The 17,933-nt window shown below is 45.2% G+C and overlaps 1 protein-coding gene across 1 annotated transcript; it reads left to right on the top strand.

Annotated features, from left to right (window-relative positions):
• Positions 1 to 13,347: 13,347 nt before the first annotated feature.
• On the top strand, positions 13,348 to 14,858 carry LOC129694399 (probable G-protein coupled receptor 139). The gene is made up of 2 exons (XM_055631103.1): positions 13,348 to 13,417; positions 13,954 to 14,858. The coding sequence occupies exons 1-2, from the start codon at positions 13,348 to 13,350 to the stop codon at positions 14,856 to 14,858; spliced, it is 975 nt and encodes a 324-aa protein (XP_055487078.1).
• Positions 14,859 to 17,933: the final 3,075 nt, after the last annotated feature.

Below are 17,933 nucleotides of genomic sequence, written 5' to 3'. Positions count from 1 at the left end.
TGCAGTTTTATTCCACTTCAAGCAGGGTCCAAGGCCACCAAATTCAAATGCAGCTTCATACCATTTCATGCAGGGTGAAACCACCATAAAACCGCACAAAACACCAAACTCACAGTTCAGTAGACATTCAGTGTGTTCAGTTGATTCACAGTTCAGTCATGACCTCTCCCTCCCCCATCATGCAGAGACCGAGCCACACCCACACTTCCGGATTTTATAACCCCTCCCCCTCCCACCAGAAAAGGTGTGGCTTTCAGAGCGTGATTGACGGGAGAGAGATTCTCAACATCTTTTAAACACTAATAACACTTATTTTTCATTGATGGACGGAATTCTCTGCACCTGCTCAGCGGAGTGGGGATTGAGTAAGATGGCCAAAAATCACAGCAAGTGTAGTGTTTTATCTAAAATCAATATACTGTGCAAACAGGAAGTAAGTGCATTTGCAGTAGTGCCTTTTAACTTCAAGCCAAAGCACCCAAGCCGCCATTTGCAGTAAGTAGTGCCTTTCAACCTCAAGCCAAAGCACCCAAGCCACCATTTGCAGTAAGTAGTGCCTTTCAACTTTAAATCAAAGCTCCCAAGCTATCATTTGCAGTAAATAGTGCATTTCAACTTCAAGCCAAAGCACCCAAACCACCATTTGCAGTAAGTAGTGCCTTTCCACCTCATGCCACCATTTGCAGTAAGTAGTGCCTTTCAACTTCAAGCCAAAGCACCCATGCCACCATTTGCAGTAAGTAGTGCCTTTTAACATCAAACCAAAGCACCCAAGCCACAATTTGCAGAATGTAGTGGCGTTCAACTTCAAGCAAAACACCCAAGCCACCATTTGGAGTAAGTAGTGCCTTTCAACTTCAAGCCAAAGTACCCAAGGCACCATTTGCAGCAAGTAGTGCCTTTCAACTTCAAGCCAAAGCACCCAAGCCACCATTTGCAGTAAGTAGTGCCTTTCAACTTCATGCCACCATTTGCAGTAAGTATTGCCTTTCAACTTCAAGCCAAAACATCCAAACAACCATTTGCAGGCAGTGCCTTTTTACTTCAAACAAACCATATTTTCATTTTCAAACCACATTAAGGGTACTCACAGTTGTGTAGACATTTGTTCAGTGTTATTCAGAGCTCAGAGAGATGTGACCCTTGGCTTCATCCATATTGCAGAGAGTGAGTGAGGCATACCACTTCCAGGTTTTATAGTCCCTCCACTCCCTCCAGCAAGGGCAGCAGAGAGAATGGTGATTTCTTTTAAGCATTAATATCTCTCTGATTTGTCATCGATGGGAAGGATCCTCCGCACCCGTAAGGCGGAGGGGGGCTCTGGGCGAGGTGGCCAAAAATGGCGGCCATGGGTGGCGGCGTTCTGTCTGAATTCGCAGCACAGTAGGCCAAAAGCGGTCAAGATCAGAGATTTATTAATATAGATAGACTCAGCACTGATCCCTTTGACATAGTATTCCTTACAGACTAGCATGAAAAATCACCATTCTACCAACACCCTATATCTCCACTCTTCAAACAAACTTTGCATCCAATTGCCTCTCTTAATCCTGGATCCCGTGTACAATACTTTAACAACTAGCCTATCGTGTGCTGGTCCAGAAACCTCTTCAATGTGAGAGTCTTTCCCTCCATCATCCGCTCAAGCATTACAGGTCTTCCATTTCCTTCATCCTAATTCTTCTTCTTCTTCTATGTAGTTTTTTTTTTGGCGGTTGGCAAACAACTTTTTAGTGCATTACTGCCACCAACTGGTATGGAGTGTGGATCAAATAACATTATAACTTATATACTAATAACCTATATCTTTCCGAACAAATTGGTTACCCTGAGAAAAAGCAATAGGATTTGATAGCACTTATATAAATTATTTTGTAAAATATCTATTAAATCAAATTGTACTTTCTTTCTTTTCTGAATCGTTCACTCATTTGTCTTCTTTCTTCCTCATACCTCTCACAATGTATAATGACATGCTCTATTTTCTCTTCTTGCCCACAGTATTCACATCTGCCTGTATTATGCTTGCCTATTATAAAAAGTGTACTGTTCAGACCAGTGTGTCCAAATCTGATTCTTGAAATTACTGTCTCCTCTTTTCTGTTTTTTTCCTGCACATCTCATTTCTCCCCACTTTCCTCTGGACTCTGTAGAACCACCGTCCTTTCCGCTCTTCCTCCCATTGTTTTTGCCATATTTCCTGCAGTCTTTTCATCCTATTCGGAGTCACGTGAGTGACTTCGTGAAGAAGCCCGCTCAGGGCGCAGGTGCGGCATTACGCCAGCAAGTGCAACAGCGGCGGCAGCTGGAGTCAGGCTCTCCAGCTGCACTTTAAAAGCGCACTTTCAGATAAGTGAACGGTGCGTTGGGAACGGAGCGAGTTGGAGTTGGTGTTGTTTGGAAGAAACATGTTCCAACGTAAAAAACTCGCCAGTAGAGCTGCCCGAGCTTTAACTCCACCAGAGGAGTCAATTCCAGCAGGGCAGCAGCCAGCGGCACTACCGCTGGAACAGCGGTTTGAAATTCCTCAGACCGAGCCGGGCCCAGTCACGCCAGAGCCTACACGGCGGGCTGGGAAAGCCACCCGTAAGACAAACCGGCCGGTCGATTCCGATTCGTCGGAGGAGGACATGTCCACCCCGAAGCGGGGGAGAGACAGCCGCTTAAGCTGCATCCAGCAGCTATTGGAGGGGATGGTCTACCGGGAGCAGCAGCGCTCTCGGTCAGACAGGACAGGCGCCCCCTCCATGGTGCTGGCCCGCCCCTGGTCACCGATGCTGACCTCCCTTTGCGACCTCGGACCAGGAATGGGAGGTCAGCATCGGTGACCAGGGGCAGGCTGGTCTGAATATGGGGCAGGCGGAAGGAACCGAAAAAGAGCAGGGTGTGCAGGAAGAGCTGCTAGGGGTCGTAACCCGATTCGTTGCTACCCCACGGGTTGGAGCACCACTGCAGCCTAGAATGGCTGCAAGTATAAACCATCTCTCCAACAAACCACTGCAGGAGAAGGTGCTCGCCCAAGTGCTGGACGAGCACATCGCCCCGGATAACTGTGAGGCCCTCAAGGTCAAGAGCCTCAACCCTCAAATATGGGGTAACGTGGGGGGACCTATTCGGACTCAGGAGGTCAAACTCCAGCGCGTACTTCGCCTCCTGACGGCGGCTATAACAGCATACGCACGGGGAGTCGAGACCACAGAAATGACAGCTCACCAACAGGATGTCCTGGCGCTCATGTGCACGACACAATACGAGCTGAACAACCTGAGAAGAGATAACATCAGGCGGGCCCTCAATCCTAAATTTGCAGGATTGTGCAAAGCTCCTACAGTAGAGACCGACTCATTTCTTTTTGGGAAAGACTTAAACAAGCAACTCAAAGAGATGGAGGAGGCTTCTAAAACCTTTAGCCTCATGAGGGCACCACCGGCAGCACCTATACCGAAGCTCTTCATAACACCAAGGCGGCAGCACACCGCTGCATCTACCAGTCGGCATCCTGCATATGCGACTGGTCAAAGCTTGGGGCCGCACTATCCCCAGAAACCTTTTTTAGGTCAGGGCCTGCAGCGGACCCCCTGGAAAATGCGCCTCCCCCCAACATCGCCAGCTCGTCGACAGAGAACACTCAAAAAGAAAAAACCTCAACCCCGCCAATAACCATGGAGGTAGGTGGATCTGGTTCCTACCCGCATATTGTGAATAAGGGTGAATTACTAACAGGGGGAAGGTTACACTTATTTAAAGAAGCATGGGGGAGGATCACAGATGATAAATATATACTTAATAGTATTCGAGGTTATAAAATAGAGTTTATTTCTAATATACCGCCAGTTCAACACATGCCTGAGAGGGCATTTGTACTCTCCAACAAGCAACAACAGGAGGGACAAGCTGAACTGGTGAGGCTTATAAACAAAGGGGTCATAGAAAAAACTACTCATGAGCCCTTGGAATTTGTTTCCAACATATTTACTAAATGTAAAAAGGATGGTGGATGTCGCATCATCATTGACTTGACATCCTTGAATGTATTTGTTAAGTATATACATTTCAAAATGGAAACATTTGTGACTGCTAGACAACTGATTTTCAAAGGATACTATATGGCCAGCATCGATCTCAAAGATGCTTACTATCTAGTACCGATACATAAAGATTATAGCAGATATCTTAAATTTATCTGGATGGGGGAGCTTTGGCAGTATAAAGCACTGCCTAATGGGCTTACTTCAGCTCCAAGACTATTCACTAAAATATTGAAGCCAGCCATGGCAACGTTAAGGAAACAAAACCATATAGTCATGGCATATTTGGACGACATCCTCATAGTTGGGAAAACTATGGAATTGGCTGTAGCAGCAGTATCAGCTACAAAACAGCTCCTAGAGACTCTAGGCTTTGTCTTACATCCAGATAAATCCAAGTTAAATCCATCCACAATTATGGACTATCTGGGGTTCACAATTAACTCAGTCCAAATGACTATTACCCTGCCAAGGGAAAAGATGATTGCATTGATACAATCATGCTTCGAAATTCAATGGGCTGACGTGTAGTACGCAACGGAACGTCACGGCCGCCATTTGTTACAGCGACACTCGACTTCCGGTATTCCACCCGCTGTGATTCAAAGCAAAGATTATAGAGGTCCGCTATAATCTTTGATCCAAAGCAAAGATCCTCAAGTATCTTGTAGCGGGAACAGACCCCTCCTTTGTGTAGTTTCCCTTGCATTGTATTGCTTTAAACACACACTGCCAAAAAATTAAATTTAACGTATATATATTTAATATATTTATATGAATGTGTGTCTGTGTGTGAGAGGCAAGTTAGAGATAATAGTTTATTCTCATGTATCAGAAGCAACTTTGATTTAAATCATCACTATTAATTTATTTGTCTTGTAAGATGATATACATAAACCATAAAGGCAATTATATATATAATTATATAGTAATAATAAATATATGCATATATATATATTTATACACACACATATATACACACACACACATATATATATATATATATATATACACACACACATACATATATATACATATATATACATATATATATATATATATATACCTATATATATATATATATATATACACATACGTATATACACACATATACATGCATATATACACATACATGCATATATATACACATACATATATATTTATATATATTATCATTTTCCAACGATCAATAGATTTACGATCAGCTCCTGTGGATTGGAGGATAGCTAATGCTATCCCACTTTTCAAGAAAGGAGCGTGAGAGAAAACGGAAAATTACAGACCAGTTAGCCCGACTTTGGTGGTGTGAAAGATGCTGGAGTCAATTATTAAAGATGCAATAATGGGGCATTTGGATAGCAGTAAAAGGATCTGTCCAAGTCAACATGGATTTATGAAAGGAAAATCATGTTTGACTAATCTTCTGGATTTTTTTTGCCACAAGGCTTGGTGTGGGGCTGCAACTGTTTACCATATATATTAATGATTTTGAAAAGGGAATTAGGAGCAAAACTAATGCATACATACCTACATATGTACCCATGCGCTGCTGTGACCCGAGCCCCGGAGATTCGGAGGCTCCAACCGCAGGCCTGGCAGACAGTAATATCGGAGCCTGCGGGTCCCTGCTGGGAGACCGCTTTTCGGGGCTTCCGCAACGGCAAATTATTCCGCCCGAGTAGCGGGGGTCGAGGATGACCTGGAGCGGGGCCTTACATCATCGCCCGGCGTGGCTTAAATGGCTGCGGCACTTTTCTAGCGCACGCCGGGGGCTCCAACAACCTCTATGAGGTTCAAGTGACAAATAAATTGTATTGTGTATTGTGTATATTTAAATTAATCTGGCAAGTTGGTCAAATAACATGGGCACCTTCTTGCTTTTTTTTTTTTGCGACATGGATTTTTTAAATGTGAATGTCTCATATCAACACATTTGTGGGTCAACAGTATTTTGTATCAACCCCCACAATTTCAAATAATTCTCAATTGAACTTCTTAAACAGGAAAACAATTTTTATTTACATCATTTTGTGCACGACATATACAGGCTTGCAGAATTTGCAGAATTTAGAATATCAGATAATCAATAAAAGTGATGTCACATTCTACACATTTCAAACAAAGGACAAAATTTGCAGCTTATACACAATCAATAGACTAAGTGGGACCCGTTGGGATAAGATTTACACAATTCACATTATTCTGTGCGCGAGTTATACAGGGTTGCAGTTCAGCATATCAGCTAACCAGTGAAAGTGATGTACAATTTAACGTATGTAACACAATGATAGCCCCACCCCTGCTTCACCAAACAGCAAAATGTCCAACATAGATACAATAATAAATAAATCGCCATTCGCATTATATTTGTGCAGTTAGCAAATCACAATTTCACACAATGTACATAAGAGGGCAGTTATTTCACAAATACTCCGCAGTTCGGTGTAGATCATGTCCAATGTCGACATCTGAAATTACAGAAAATATCTGCAGTCAATATGCTCTTATTCTGCATTAAATAACAGAGATGTAGAAAGAAAATGCTCTTGAGAAGATTTCTACAAGGATGTTGCCATGAGGACTCAACTATCTGAGCTCAATGAACTAACCAGAAGTAATAAATGTTTTCTTACCTTTCCTCCTTAATGGGGAACCTGAAGAAAGACAAGTCGTATTGCCCACATTGCCGATTGCCGATTGTTTTTTTGCAGGAGTGGTCCATCTTGAGCACATGGTATTGGTGGTAGGGTGATCACATGGATAGAAAATTGATTGGTAGACAGGAAGCAAAGAGTAGGAGTGAACGGGTCCTTTTCAGAATGGCAGGCAGTGTCGAGTGGAGTGCCGTAAGGTTTGTTATTGGGGCCGCAACTGTTTACCATATATATTAATGATTTGGAAGAGTGAATTAGGAGCAACACTCGCAAGTTTGCAAATGACACAAAGCTGGGTGGCAGTGTGAACTGTGAAGAGGATGTTAGGAGGTTGCAGGGTGACCTGGACAGGTTGAGTGAGTGGGCAGATGCATGGCATGTGCAGTATACTATAGATAAATGTGAGGTTATCCACTTTGAAGGCAAAAACAAGGGGGCTGATTATTATCTCAATAGATTTAGGTTAGGTAAGGGGGATGTGCAGCGAGACCTGGGCGTCCTTGTACACCGGCCACTGAAAGTTGGCTTAGAGGTACAGCAGGCAGTAAAGAAAGCTATGGAATGTTGGCCTTCATAACAAGAGGATTTCAGTATAGAGTGAAGAGGTTCTTCTGCAGCGTAGGTTTACGAGATTGATCCCTGGGTTGGTGGGACTGTATATGAGTAAAGATTGAAAAGACTAGGCTTGTATTCACTGGAGTTTAGAAGGATGAGGGGGAATCTTATAGAAACATATTAAATTATTAAAGGACTGGGCAAGCTAGATGCAGGAGAAATGTTCCCAATGTTGGGTGAGTCCAGAACCAGGGGCCAGTCTTAGAATAAAGGGCAGGTAATTTAAGACTAAGGTGAGAAGAAACTTTTTCACCCAGAGAAATGTGTGAATTTATGGAATTCCCTGCCACAGAGGGCAGTGGAAGCCTAGTCACTGGATGGATTTAAGAGAGAGTTAGATAGAGCTCTAGCGGCTAGTGAAGTCAAGGAATATGGGGAGAAGGCAGGCACGGGTTATTGATAGGGGACGATCACCCACGATCACAATGAATGGCGGTGCTAGCTTGAAGGGCCAAATTGACTCCTCCTGCATCTATTTTCTATGTTTCTATGTTTGCTCCACTATAGGATCTGTGCAGAGGCCGAAGGGAAGATCCTATCTTTGGGCAGAAGCAAGATACTCCCACAGAGTATCCATTCCTGCCCATTAGGTTCCCATTGTGATGAAGAACACGCAGGCATGAAAAGTGGAAAAATGATTTATTAAAGTTTAACATCTCTTAAAATATAACAACATTTTAAATGTCAAAGATGAGTATAATTCTTTCTTGCTGTGCCTCTTGTTGCTGCTCACTGCATCTTTATGTCTCTTTGTTGTTGATAAAAAAAAGAGACAATTTCAATAGACAGAGATTCAGCGGTCAGACTTTAACAAAGAAAATCCTTCTTCAGAGCTCTGCTGTCATTTACATTTGGTGTGATTTGAAGATCAGGTGTTTCAGGAGTTGTAGAGACACTGCTGGGTTCTTCCCGCGGAACTTTGTCTGCAGCTGAGCAGTAAGAATGTTCTGTCTGTATGTTGTATGGCACTGCCAATACAAGAAAAAAGAAAAAGGGGGAATGAAATGGCAAGCATACTAATTAAAAAAATAATCATCTACTACTGAAAGTCTGTTCTTGACCGTTTTTTGCCATCTGTGCTGCGATTTCCGAGAGAATGCCGCCACCTACGGCCGTTTCGCTCAGAGCCCCCCTCCGCCGCATGTGTGCCGAGGTTCTCCCCCCCCTTTCCTCTATCCCCCCCTTTTCTCTCTCCCCCCCCCCCCCCCCCCACACCCCCTACCCTCCACCATCCCCCCTCCCTCCCCCTCCCTGCTCCCCCCTCATCCCCCCTCTCTCTCCCCTCTCTCTCTCTCTCTCTCTCTCTCTCTCCCCCATCTCCCCCACCTTTCCTTTCCACACCCCCCCTCCCTCTTATCCTCCTCTCCACCCCTATCCCACTTGCCCCTCTCTCTGTGTCTCTGTCTCTCTCTCTGCCCCTTCTCTCTCTGCCCCCGCCCCCCCCCCGCCCCCGCTCTTGATGTGACTGCAAGTTGGGGGCTATGCTTCAGTAGATAGGGTGGTTATGGGGTAAAAGGAGCAAATTAATCATATTAATTTTATATCAAGGGGGTAATTAGCGTGAATGCGAGGGGGATAGTTAGTGTGCGTGACGCTGCGTGCCGCCCACCTCCCACAACCGCACGTTGGGGGATCACACAACGGGTCTGCACTTGGTCTAGTTATAATTAAATATATATGTGATGCACCAATTTCAATCTACCAGAATAAAATCATGATCTATATATTTTTGTAGGTTTTTTATAAATTTAATCAATTCAAATGTTCTAATAATTAGGCTTGAGGAAGTTTTAAATGGATGTTCTTACTTGAATTAAATACTAGTACGCATTCCACCACCCACACTGTGCAGTCTTATATGTGATTATAGTTTTGTGAACATTTCACAAATGAAAATCAAAGTACCATACATGCCATTACATATTGACCATTAGCAATCATATCAGGTTGGATACAATTTTTTTCTCATATTTAGCCAAAGTGAGAGAATATAAATTATTTTAAAAAGGAGAAAATTACTTGCCTCGTTGCTGTTTTAAAGGCGTTGGAGAGGATGGGAGGTTCACATTCGTCCTCTTGAGTAACCTCCGTTGGGAAGACAGACGTTTCGGCGGGTTAGGAACGTCGAAGAGCGTTGGAACAGCATTCCAATTTAGCCTGTTCTTAGTCTGCTTGTTGGAAAACTGGTCAAGTTCAAAGTGTACAGAACAAAGACAACAGTTGGCTGACAAGTACTCCGTACTTCGGTGTAGGAAATCTTGTCGACGAGTATTCTGGACCCACCGTTGACATCTGAAATTACAGGAGATATCATTTATGATTAACTAATAATAAAAAAAAATGATCATAACTAGATGCCTGCACAATGGATGACATATCACTTAAGTGCAATTGTTTTCAGTTGTGTGGAGAGACCTGTATATTGACGATGCTTTTTGTCTCTTATATGTCATTTCACCTTAAATGTAGAAGAGTTTATTAGAGAGGGGAGAGAGGGATCGAGAGAAGGGAGAGGGATCGAGAGAAGGGAGAGGGATCGACAGAAGGGAGAGGGAGGGAGAAGGGGGAGAGAGGGAGAAGGGGGAGAGGGAGAGGGGGAGGGGAGAGGGGAGGGGGGGAAGGGGGGAGAGGGAGAGGGGGGGAGAGGGGGGGGGAGGGGGGGGAGGGCGTAGGAGGAGGGGTGGTGGGGGGTGAGGGGGAGGGGGGGGGGAGGGAGGGGGGGGAGAGGGAGAGAGGGGGGGGGGGAGGGGAGGGGGAGAGAGGGAGGGTGGAACGATAGCATGTTATAACGTTCAGCCGTCCCATTCCGACCAAAGATTATAGTGCAGAGCTACTCTACTATCTTTCATTGCAACCGCCGCCGCCGAATCCCCGGCCCACCATTGCACCCAAAGATGATAGAGCTGAGTTGTATAATCTTTGATTGTACCCTTCTTCACGACAATTCGAGGGATATAACGGGTAACAGCCGCCGCGTTCTCGGACTCGAGTCTGAGCTCGAAAAATCTCGTGGTCACTGGGCCCAATGTGTCCCGCGGGCCATATTTTGGAGACCAAACCCTTACAAGAACAAAACAAAAAACGTATAGAAGTGTTAAACTTGTCTTTATTATTGTGGTAAGATGTAATAAGATGTCTAATAAAATAAGTCTAATAACTTTCTAATGTACCGACAAACCCCGTGGCCGTTGATGGGAGAACAGAAAATAACATTTTCACGACAGAATATCGACAAAAAATAATAATAATATCTTCTTACCTTTCTTTTTTATCGTGCAACCTAAAGAATGACAGGTTGGGTCGTTTAGATTTACGATTAGAACAAACCGATGCTGTGCTCATGGGGAGCGGAGCACAGGTGGTAGAGACTAACTCAGAATCTTCATTACTTAGCTTTGGATGGACGCCATGGTTTACATATGCGTCCATCATATGTTAATGCTTAACAACGGTGGCCAGATATAGATTTATTTGCATCAAGACTGAATCACCAACTACCTATCTATGTCACGTGGGAACCAGATCCGGAGGCAGCAGCGGTAGACGCTTTTGCGCTGGGTTGGGGGGAGTTTGTTTTTTATGCCTTTCCCCCCTTCTGCCTCATTACTCGGGTACTTCGAAAACTACAGACGGATTCAGCGTCTGGAGTTTTTGGTGGTGCCCGACTGGCCTACACAGCCATGGTTCCCAATTCTCCATGACATGGTGGTGGAAGCACCTATGGTGTTCCCCAGTCATCCAGGGTTACTGACTCACCCAGTATCAGGCATCAGCCACCCATGCCACAAAGATATGAATCTCCTGGGTTGCAGATTTTAGACCGACCTTATCTGGATCTGGGGTTATCGGAACAAACCATCGCCACCATGTCAGCATCCCTACGAATATCCACAAAGAGGCAGTACCTAACCTGCATCAGGAAATGGGAAACGTACTGCCAGAAAACGGGGACTGCTTATAAAACAGCCACAGTAGCGGATGTTCTGGATTTCCTGGCAGATTTACATCATCGTGAAGATTTGAGCTACAGTGCCATCAACACGGCACGTAGTGCTCTTTCAAATTACCTCAAACCTGCAGGACATCAGGCCATGGGATCCCATCCGCTGGTGGTCAAACTGATGAGGGGCATATTTAACAGCAAGCCCCCCACCCCTAGATATACAAAAATCTGGGATGTCAGTATTGTACTCACATACCTTCGGGACAGACCACCAGCTAGATCTCTCAGTTTAGAGCAGTTGACTTTAAAAACGCTCATGCTCATGGCGCTAGTATCTGCACAGAGGGTCCAGTCCTTACATAAACTTCGACTGGACAACATGGACACAACATCGGATCAGATCACATTCACTATTCAAGGTCTGATAAAACAGTCCAGGCCAGGAACATCCAACACGCTAGTGGCATTCCGGGCATACCCACTAGAGCCACGATTGTGTGTGGTGACCCACATAAATATCTACATAGACACAACCCATAATATCAGAGGAAGTGAGAGAGCCTTATGGGTCAGCCACAGGAAACCACATGGCAGGGTAACAAGTCAAACCATTTCAAGGTGGTTGAAACAGGTTTTGGAAGCTGCTGGAATTAACATTAATATATTTAAATCTCATTCCACCAGGGCAGCATCCACATCATCGGCAGCCAGAATGGATGTGCCTGTGGACTTAATCCTCAACAAAGCAGGATGGTCACGGGAAGCCACATTCCGAACATTTTATAATAAGCCGTTGGTGGAACCTGACGTATTTGCAGTCAGCATTTTAGAAACTGCAAATATTTAATTTAAAGCCCGGGGGAGCTATTTTCTTTTTGTTATTGTTAATAAATACCGTTTTGTTTTCAAAACAGATTCATTGGTTGATTACAATAACACTTCCTTCCTCAAGAGCTTTCGGTAGTGAGTGAGTAAAACTGTTACACGGTTTGAAATCACAGAGCTTTGAAATCTTCACGAAGTCACTCACGTGACTCCGAAGTAAAATAGTAAGATTAAACGAGAACTTATCAGTTTGAAGTTTGATCTGTATTTTATGAGGAGTTACGATGAGGGATTACGTGCCCTCCGCTCCCACCCTCATTACATGGATCAAACCGATAAATTGATGTCTCTTTGTTCTTTACTATGTTACTTCAAATACGTGTCTGTCTGTGATTCCACACCGCTGCTTGGAAGCATGCCGCACCTGCGCCCTGAGCGGGCTTCTTCACGTAATCCCTCATCGTAACTCCTCATAAAATACAGATCAAACTTCAAACTGGTAAGTTCTCGTTTAATCTTACTAATTTACCTGCTAAATGACCCTTAAACATCACTAAATTGTCTGCTTCCATCAACATCACATGTGGCAGGACCTTCAGGGCGCACATCATTCTCTGTGTAACAAGAACTTGACCCATTATGTTTTCGGAAGCTTCTTCACCCCCACCTTAATACAATGTCTTATGAATTTGTAATTAATTTATGAATTAATTTGAAATTTGTAAATAAACTTTATCAACCTCATCTGCAGGATTCTCATGTTGTCATGATGTTATATCTCCACTTAGTCCCGGAAGTTCCATAGAAAACATTCCACGTCACTTTTCAGCCAATGTTCTCCAAATATTGCTGACTTTTATACAGGATGCCGCGGACGCTAAAGGCAAACGCGCTCTTTACCACCCTGTCTACTTGTGTTGGCGCTTTAGGGGAGTGATGGACTTCCGTTCCAAGAACCCTCGAACTCTTTCCCTCATTTGGCCGGTATCCTCTCCAAGTACGTGGAAGAAGGAACTGCAGATGTTGGGTTAAACCGAAGATAGACACAAAAAGCTGGATCAGCAGGAATCATCCTATCCAACTATTTGTCTCTGTTCGGCAAGAACAGGTTATTTCCAACACAATGTGGCATAAAAGTAAACAAGGTGATTATGAAATATCTGCGACGAATGTCACAAATGTCCGTGATTGAACTGATTGATTCACAGGAGATTTGTCTTTGTATAAATAGACTGTCTTTAATTGATCCGCTATTTCACACGCTGCCTTCTACCGACAGAAAATGGAGCGGGTTCCGGTTCTGCTGGTGAAAGAGATTTATTATCCGATTCTGGCGATTATCGGTGTTCCTGGTGAGTGGATTCTACACTATGCGTGGTCACTGCGCCGAGGTTCACCGAGCGATGGGAAAAACTGGGGTGCGTTAACTGCACGTCATTGCCCACACGATGGCCTTAGAAGCGCAGTGTCTGACGGCGCGATGCCATCTAAAGCTCCATTTTTTAAATACGTAACCAGGTCATCGAGATAACTTGTCCAGAAACAATGAACTACAGATACTGGTTTAATATAAAACCAACAAAGTGCTGGAGTAACTCAGCGGGTCAGGCAGCATCGCCGGGGAACATGGACAGGTGATGTTTCGGGTCGGGACCCATCAGATTATTTGTTAAATTTCAGGTCCTTTGCAGGTATGGGTGAATGAAGTTGGGGTCCACAGAAGGTCATTATCTGCGTGAAGAAGGACCCCGACCTGAAACATCAAATATCCATGTTCTCCAGAGATCCCCTCTGACCCGTTGAGTTACTCCCGCACTTTGTGTCGTTTAAGATAACCCGTCTACACAGAAACAAGATTATTTCATTCCTTTCTCTCTCTCTGTTACAGCAAACCTGGTGACAATCGTAATTCTCTCCCGAGGAAAGTGCGGCCTCGCTAAGTGCAGCTCTCTCTACATGGTGGGCATGGCTTCGGCTGATCTTCTCGTCATGGTCTTCAATGTGATGGTGTTTTATATTTTCTCCTACCACTTCCCACGTTCCTTCTTGACTATTACCCCCCTGTGTAAGTTCATCATATACATGACCACGGTCACGCTGGACCTGTCAGTTTGGTTCACCCTCTCCTTCACGTTCGACAGATGTGTAGCAATCTGCTCTCGGAAGTTACAAACCATGTATTGCACCGGGAGAACAGCGACTGTGGTACTAACGACGCTCGCCCTTCTGATCGTATCCAAAAACATAACGTTTTTATTTGCATACGAGCCCGTGCACATTGTTGACGGGGTGCAGTGGGGCTGCAGGGTAAATATACCTTTCTTTACCTCGCCCGCGGGCGCGGGGTTTCTCAAGTTTCACGCCGTCTGTGTGGGCGCTCTTCCTTTCGCGTTGATTTTCATGTTCAACTCAGTGACAGCCACGCGTATTTTAGCCGCCAGTCGAGCTCGCCGCGCGCTGCGGGGAAACATAAACGACAAACAATCCGACCCGGAGGTGGCGAACAGAAGAAAGTCCGTTATTTTGGTATTCACCATCTCCGGTAGTTTCGTGCTGTTGTGGATTACAGCGGGCGTGACCTTTGCAGTCACCGGGCTGACAAACGCTAATCATTTCCGCGGTGACCTTAACGACCCAGCCTATGTGGCCACGGAAGTTGGAGCCATGTTAAAGTACATGAGCTCCTGTTCGAACACTTGCATTTACGCTCTGACCCAGAGCAAATTCAGAGTACAATTGAAGGATGCGGTAACATCGCACTGGAGGTTATTCCACGGCTCGGGTAGAAACTGAGTTGTGTGCGAATGTATGAAAATGTATTTGTGCAAGCACATGTTTAAGCCATTTTCCCCCCTAAAAAATCAGTCTGATAATGTGAACGCCGTTTAGTGTTTCTCTGCTGTTTTGAACACTGTCGTGGTTTAGAGACTTAAAGTTGGATAAGGTGGCACAGACACGGAAAATTCTTCAAGAAGCCGAAAGCCTTTATTTGCAAACATCAGCTGGAACATTCAGAGATGACCACCTGTCTGTTCTCTAATTGCTCTCCAATTCACAGAAACAAGCAGCTTTTATTACACTCTTTCAGCCTTATCTCTGCTACACTATATTTCAGGCTGTACTTTGCATCAATCTGTCTTTGATTCTAGTATTCACTGTCTCGCCACCATTACGTCCGACCTTGGTTCAGTCTTATTAAACTTTACATTTTCCGTCCATATCTCGCCCCTCGCCACCCTTAAAATTAACTTCTAATGTCCCAGCTTGTCTTGCCACCATTATGTTTCAGTTAAAGCCAATTAAAGCCAAGGCTACACACACACCATATTACATTGTTACATATTGGTTTATTCCATAACACCTACCCTACTTAAATGTATAGATTCTTATCTTGGCCTTAAGGCCTGTTGTCCTCGGGGCGGCCCTGGATCGGAGTTGTAGGGGTGATGCTGTCGATATCCACACTGCTGTTCGGTCTCCTGCAGCCGCGTTCAATCTGCACTCTCATCCGACCTGTGGCTTTGGCAACACGCGATCCCAGCTGCTCCCACACCCCGACCCGGTCCTTTCAACCAAAGATCTTTGCTTTCAACCGCTGTAGTCTCCACACGCGGGCGGCGCGGAGCCAGCCCACAGCCTGCTCGCCTACACTGAACTCTTGTGAAGTAAACCTAGACAGAAGATCGATATATAGGAAGGAACTGCAGAAGCTGGTTTAAACCGAAGGTAGACACAACAAGCTGGAATAACTCAGCTGTTCAGGCAGCATCTGTGCTATAGAAGGGTCTCTATCCGAAACGTCACCTATTCATTTTCTCCAGAGATGCTGCCTGACCCCCTGAGTTGCTCCAGCTATTTGTCTGTATCTAATCGGGTGATGGTCCACTGTGTAAGGGTGGGCAGAAAGCTGCACCCAGCACAGCCTCACTGGTGCTACAGTGGAGACACGGATCAGCAGCACTAAGACAGAATACACAATAGACAATAGGTACAGGAGTAGGCCTTTCGAGCTAGCACCGCCATTTAATGTGATCATGGCTAATCTTCCCCAATCAGTACCCCATTCCTCCCTTCTCCATATGTCCCCTGACTCCGCTATCTTAAAGAGCCATATCTAGCTCTCTCTTAAAAGTATCCAGAGAACCGGCCTCTACTGCCCTCTGATGCAGAGAATTCCACAGACTCACATCTCTGTGAGAAAAAGTGTTTCCTCGTCTCTGTTCTAAATGGCTAACCCCTTATTTTTAAGCTGTGCCCCCTGGTTCTGGACTCCCCCAACAACGGAAACATGTTTCCTGCCTCTAGCATGTCCAACCTTTAATAATCTTATAAGTTTCAATAAGATCCCATCTCATCCTTCTAAACCCCCGAGTATACAAGCCCAGCCGCTCCATTGTCTCAGCATATGACAGTTACGCCATCCTGGGAATTAACCATCCCGGGAAACCTACGCTGCACTGCCTCCATGTCACATATCACATCCTCTGGATTAATCCTGATGCCTGTCGCCAGCGAGAATAAGACAGAGGAATGACGAAGAGTTGGCCCACGAGGGGGAGGGGGGCTGTCGACGACTGGTCAACTCGGACCTTGCATCCAATCCCAAGAATGGACACGTCATGCATTCTCAACATGGCGAAGGAGGGCTTATGTCAGGAATTTCCGGTATGACGTGAGGGACAAAGGTCAGTGATTGGTCCATCACATCACCGGCCGGGAGAGGGGGGGGGGGGGGGGGGGGGGGGGGGGGAGGGAAATGAGACTTCAGCTTGAGCTTTGCGTTTGTAAAATGGTGGCAGCGGCAGCAGTGACTCCAAGATGCTGCCATCAAGATCAAGTCTTTCCTTATAACATAAACACTCAATCCGGCACCAATAAACATCCTTGTGAAGCTTTTCACCACTCACTGCTTCTAACAATGACATTCTTGTAGTTGGGCTGTGACCAGAATAGCAACACACACACTGACACACCACACACACACACACACACTGGCACACGCACACACACACTGGCACACACACACACTGACACACACACAGACACGCACACACACATACTGACACACAAACAGACACACGCACACACACACACACACACACACGTATACACACACACACACTACACACTCACGTATACACACACACACACTACACATGCACACAACACACACACTGACACACAACACATACACTGAAATGCTTCACACACATGCACACAACACACACGCACACATACACTCATGCACACAACATGCACACACAACACGCACACACACACATTCACACACACACACTCACGCACACAACATACACGCTGAGACAACACACACTCACACACACACACAACACGCACACACACACCATGCACCCACACACACACACACACCACACACACACACACACACACGCACTCAAGCACCCACACACACTCACACAACATACACATGCACACTCACACCCAGGCACACACACACACTCACACAAGACACATGCACACACTCACACAACACACATGCACACACTCACACAACACACATGCACACACACATACACCAACATATTTTGTACAGCAGCTCCAACATGATGTCCCTGCTAACTCTTGTACTCAATGCTCTGACTGATGAAGGCGAGCAAGCTTGACAAACTGCTGCTTCTTCATCACCCTGTCTGTCTATCTGTGTGTTATCGCTTTCAGAGAATGATGCTCTCGTACTATTCTCTCTCCCCCCCCCCCTCTCAGAAAGAGTCAGTAAGTTTGTAGACAGCAGCAGCTGCAGCAACATCGGTGATATACAGGATTTTAAAAGTGACTGACTCTCTGAAATTGCAGCAGGGTCTAGATCAACTGGAAATGTGGGCCAAGGAT

This window comes from Leucoraja erinacea, unplaced genomic scaffold (genome assembly GCF_028641065.1).
Source record: "Leucoraja erinacea ecotype New England unplaced genomic scaffold, Leri_hhj_1 Leri_651S, whole genome shotgun sequence".
Lineage (NCBI taxonomy): Eukaryota > Metazoa > Chordata > Chondrichthyes > Rajiformes > Rajidae > Leucoraja > Leucoraja erinaceus.
Note: the sequence above shows the minus strand (reverse complement) of the source record. Positions and strands in the feature narration are given on the sequence as shown.

Excerpts from the sequence above, each read along its gene's own strand:
- LOC129694399 (XM_055631103.1), top strand. The coding sequence starts at position 13,348 with ATGGAGCGGGTTCCGGTTCTGCTGGTGAAAGAGATTTATTATCCGATT. Across the intron at positions 13,418-13,953 it reads GGCGATTATCGGTGTTCCTG|CAAACCTGGTGACAATCGTA; the intron begins GTGAGTGGATTC and ends TCTCTGTTACAG.